Raw genomic sequence first — 5000 nt, 5'->3', positions numbered from 1 at the left:
CTGTTTGTATTTTTGACTTTGGAAACCACGTAAATTGCAGACTCTTTCAAAGAATGAGAACAATGCCGTTTTGTGTCGGAAAGCAAAAGGAGTTGGGTTTGGAAGTGACGATATATTGGGAGTTATGTTCCTTACCTGGATGGAATACTCCTTGTACAGTTGAATGAGCTTTTATAAGGAAATGTGTTCGCGGTAAAACTTGTGCAGAATTACAAAAAGTAGATTAATTTCATATTCCTTCTCATCATGAGTCTTTGCTTTATACACATATAAACAAGGTGTGTTTGTGTTTGTGTGTACGTGTACATGTGTGTGTGTGTGTGTGTGTGTGTGTGTGTGTGTGTGTGTGTGTGTGTGTGTGTGTGTGTGTGTGTGTGTTTACGACCATAAAGAAAATATTTATTATTTTTTAAACGAAATATATCAGGAACATTATGCCTCCGTGGCACAATCGGTTAGCGCGTTCGGCTGTTAACCGAAAGGTTGGTGGTTCGAGCCCACCCGGGGGCGCTAGTTTTCTAAAAGAAAAATCTTTGTCGTGAGCTTGCAGTTACTCGCCAAGATTTAATCATGCATTAGCCTTGCTTATTACAGCCACTGATATCATGCCAGCAAAATGATATCACGGATCTTTGACTAAAATATTGCTCATCATCCACTTCGTTTCACTAAACATCGTGATATTTGTAAACATATTTTATTTATGTGTGCGTTCGTACAATCGAGATTGAGTGTGTAGAATTTTGGTGAAATTAGTTTGCAATATCCATTTTTTCAAGGAGCAAAACCGCCCTAAAATGCCAATCACAAAAACGCATACATGCTTCATCATCCCTATTATGCTGAGTAGAGAAATTTTAAAGCCGAAAATAAACGCGAAAACTCCTTAATGCCACAAGCTTCGAAATCTGTGAACCAACGACAAGCAAGGCTGGATTAAGGTCAGTTGGTTCCGTAGAAACAGCTTGAAAAATGTTGTTTTTTCCCCCCACAATTTCCCACTGATGATGATGATGATGATTGATGATGATGATGATTAAGGATGTTAGTGATGATTGGCGATGATAATGGTGATTGAAGATGACAGTGGTGATGACAGTGATTTTTGATAATGGCAGCACGTACAATGGCGCATAAAAGCATATACCCAAATCAGCTATGACGAGAAATGTATATGAAACTATGATAAATAGCAGTCGCCTTGGAATAGTATTGAGAAGTATTGAATTGATCAGGACGTCGTATTGAATTGAACAGGACGTCCATTAACGTGATACTCAATCTTTAACGGACTCGCTGTGATTGAGGAGAAAAAAAGTCCCGCTCGAATCACTGACTTACAGTTGCTATGCCTTGAACAGACTCGACGCGTTTGATGTGAACGTTTCCATAGCAATCAACGTGGCCAATCAAGACGGATCGTGAATCGGGATGATTCTCCATGAACTGAATCGAACCGATCCACTTAATACAAACGCAGCCTTAGGCAAACAAAAGATCATTTGTAATGTAAATGTAATGTAGACACATACTTTATACGTACAGTTCCTTCGATTTAAAGAATGATATTGATAAAGCAAAACTAAAATTGTAAATACATACTCTTCATGTTACTTTAGGAATGATAACTTGCATACAGTTAAAAACTATGCAATCCTCACTTGAACATTTTTAACAATAAACTGATACTCACTAGTGTCGAAAACAACACCAAAAGATATACTGTCGAATAAATGAAGATGGGATAAACCAAACCGACATTTCTATGATATAATATATTTAATGTTTATCAGTATCACAGTGTAATACATGTGTACATTGGTATTCATGAAACAAAATCTTTTTCTGAACGAAGCATGAAAGCCGAGGACATGAAATTAAAACCAATTGGGACACATCTGATCATAAATTCCATATACACAAAAAGAAAGAAAGAAAATTAATGCGCTTATTGCATAATCCAAGGAGACTAAATCATTTTCATTCTCACATTTACCAAAGAAAAGTAGGATCGGTTTCACAATATGATGATGTATCTGGGAATAGTTTTATTATTCGAGTTTCCTAAACGTTCTAGCCACCAGTTTTATGTTGAATCTAATCTCCTAATTGCTCAAAGCACCAGTTAAATGACTGATCAAATCTTTTAATAGTCAATCTAATTTCGTAATTACTCTATTTACCAGTTTAGTATCTAATATTTAGGATCTAATCACCTAATTGTTCTCATAACCAATTTCTTCGAACAGATTTTCGGTATGTTCCGGTAGACAGAATCGTCGACTCCCGGTTATGACGCTGAGAATATCTTCGTCTTTGTCCCATAAATTGCTGAATCTGAAGAGACATGGAAAAAAGAGAAATGTAGATATCGCCTTTGCTACGTTAGTGTCTAAGCCTCAATTTGCTTTTCATTTCAGTTATCTTTCTCTCTCTCTCTCTCTCTCTCTCTCTCTCTCTCTCTCTCTCTCTCTCTCTCTCTCTCTCTCTCGTTCTCTACCTGACAACGTAGACACGGTCATAATTATCAAAGAGATCCCTATCCAGCAGCTTCCTGATGCTGGAAACCATCTGCAGGAAACCCTTTTCCTTGCTTCCCCTTTCGAGATCGACCAAATCTGAAAGGAAAATAGTGGCATGAATTCAATATATATATATATATATATATATATATATATATATATATATATATATATATATATATATATATATATTTATATATTTCCGTCGTATTCTGCATACATACATACATACATACATATACATACTCATACACTTATATATTTTCACATATAATGGTCACGGCCTCTGATTTAAAAAGAATTAAAGGCGTAAATAAACGCGATAGAACAGGGACGGACCAATTTTGTACAGTTTTACGACGTCTTCAGTCCGCAAATCAACACTAAATAATTCAACTAACTTAGAATTACAGTGCAAGAGGCGTTATGCTTCATTCTGTCCGTGTTACTGTTCGTGAAATCGTCTCGAACACTTGACAGTACTAGTGTTTAGAGAATGTTTTATTATTATTATTATTATTATTATTATTATTATTATTATTATTATTATTATTTATTTTATACATATATATTTATTTTTATCATTATTATTTTTATTTTTTTTTTATTTAATAATATTTTTTTTTTTTGCCAATTAGCTCCATCACTTATACTCTTGGCGTTTACCCCTTGAGTAAAGAACCGGACAACGGTTACTTTTGGCGACAAACACTGTAACGCCAAGCAGCTGCGCTCATTATTATCACTATTTCTATTCGCTTATCTATCGGTTATTCACTGTTTATTTCTCTACTCATCTATCCATTCATTTATCCCCATATCTATCCATCATCTATTCACTTTATCTCTCTTTCTCTCTCTCCCTCCTTCCCTCCCTCCCTCTCTCTCTCTCTCTCTCTCTCTCTCTCTCTCTCTCTCTCTCTCTCTCTCTCTCTCTCTCTCTCTCTCTCTCTCTCTCTCTCTCTCACACACACACACACACACACACAAACACACACACAAACACACACACACACACACACACACACACACACACACACAAAGCTCCGACCTTGCTGGCCGCGGCGGTCAATGATGGCTTTCATAACGGAGATGACACGCGGGGACGCAACCAGAAGGATCTTGACGTCCGAGGTGTGGGCCAAGACGCACTGAAGCCAGCCATTCGGGTCCTGCAGCCGGCGGGGGTCTCTGCAATCCCAGATGTCATGCACCTGTTGGGCAGGGGCGGCGTGAGAAGAAGAAGAGAGGAGGAGGAGGAGGAGGAGGAGGAAGGAGGAGGAGGAGGAGGAGGAGGAGGAGGAGGGAGGTGGAGGAGGAGGTGGAAAGGGGTGGATCATAGGGGGAGGGAGGGAAGAGAGGGAGGGAGGAGGAGGAGGAGGAGGAGGAGGAGGGAGGGAGGGAAGGAGGAGAGAGGGAGTAAGGAGGTGGAGAGAGGGAGGGAAGGAGGAGATGGAGAGAGGGAAGGAGGAGAGAGGGAGGGAGGGAAAGAGAGAGAGAGAGAGAGACAGACAGAGAGAGAAACAGTGACAGAGACAGAGACAAAGACAAATACAAAGACAGAGACAAACAGTCGAACGCAGACACACCAACAAACAGCCATTAAGAGAACCAGAACGAGAGAGCGAAAAGGAGAAACGAAACAAAAGAAGTCACATGCTAGTTCCCCTCCACCAGCGACAGCCAAACCCACCCTGGCGTTGCAGTGAATTCTCAGCTGATCCATGAGGCGCAGCGTGTGGTCGTGGTGAAGCCGGTACATCGGTTCGCGGGCGTGAATCACCAGGAGTTCTGTCCGTGTCGCTTGGCTGTAGAGCATCCTCGCTTCATCGTCCTTTGCTAATATGGCTATGCGGGAAGGGAAATTTTTATTTTATTATTATTTTTATGGTATGTGATTTGTTTTTCGACATGGCGTCCAGCAGAAAGAGAGGGAGAGAGAGAGAGAGAGAGAGAGAGAGAGAGAGAGAGAGAGAGAGAGAGAGAGAGAGAGAGAGAGAGAGAGAGAGAGAGAGAGAGAGAGAGAGAGAGAAGGAAACGAAAAGCAAGAACGAAAAAAAAAAACTCTACCTTTTCCAACATTTTTTTTTCATATTCATTAACGTTTTTTTGCATCCATTTTCACACACACACACACACACACACACACACACACACACACACACACACACACACACACACACACACACACACACACACACACTTTTTTTTCAAATCGAATCTAAACAAACCATAACTTTACCTGCATCTCTCGCAATCAGTTTCCTTACGATGACAAAGGACGCTGTTGTCACCAAAACCACCAACAGCAGAAAAACAACAGATACTGTCACCTTTATCGCGTCTGGCAGAGGCTGGTTGAGGTGCAGTGGTCTGAGAAAAAGGTTCAAGATTAGCTTCAGGGAATATTTAGGATTTCTTTGTTGTGTGAGTTAGGTTGTTACATTTTTTTTCTCATCGAAATTATATGTGATTGAT

At 39.8% G+C, this 5000-nt stretch overlaps 1 protein-coding gene and 1 non-coding gene across 2 annotated transcripts in view; one reads left to right on the top strand and one right to left on the bottom strand.

Annotated features, from left to right (window-relative positions):
* Window positions 1–436: 436 nt before the first annotated feature.
* Window positions 437–510, top strand: Trnan-guu. Its single transcript has one exon. It is a non-coding gene; the product is annotated as a tRNA-Asn (tRNA).
* A 1250-nt stretch (window positions 511–1760) lies between these two features.
* LOC119575277 overlaps window positions 1761–5000 on the bottom strand; it is a gene marked incomplete at its 5' end in the record, with an annotated part of 5450 nt that continues 2210 nt past the window's right edge. The window contains 5 exon segments of the mRNA XM_037922809.1: window positions 1761–2337; window positions 2501–2618; window positions 3574–3736; window positions 4216–4370; window positions 4765–4895. Coding sequence (XP_037778737.1) covers window positions 2217–2337; window positions 2501–2618; window positions 3574–3736; window positions 4216–4370; window positions 4765–4895 — 688 coding nt within the window.

The sequence above is a fragment of the Penaeus monodon genome, chromosome 7 (assembly GCF_015228065.2).
Source record: "Penaeus monodon isolate SGIC_2016 chromosome 7, NSTDA_Pmon_1, whole genome shotgun sequence".
Lineage (NCBI taxonomy): Eukaryota > Metazoa > Arthropoda > Malacostraca > Decapoda > Penaeidae > Penaeus > Penaeus monodon.
The sequence above is the reverse complement of the archived record's forward strand: the minus strand, read 5'-3'. Positions and strand labels throughout refer to the sequence as shown.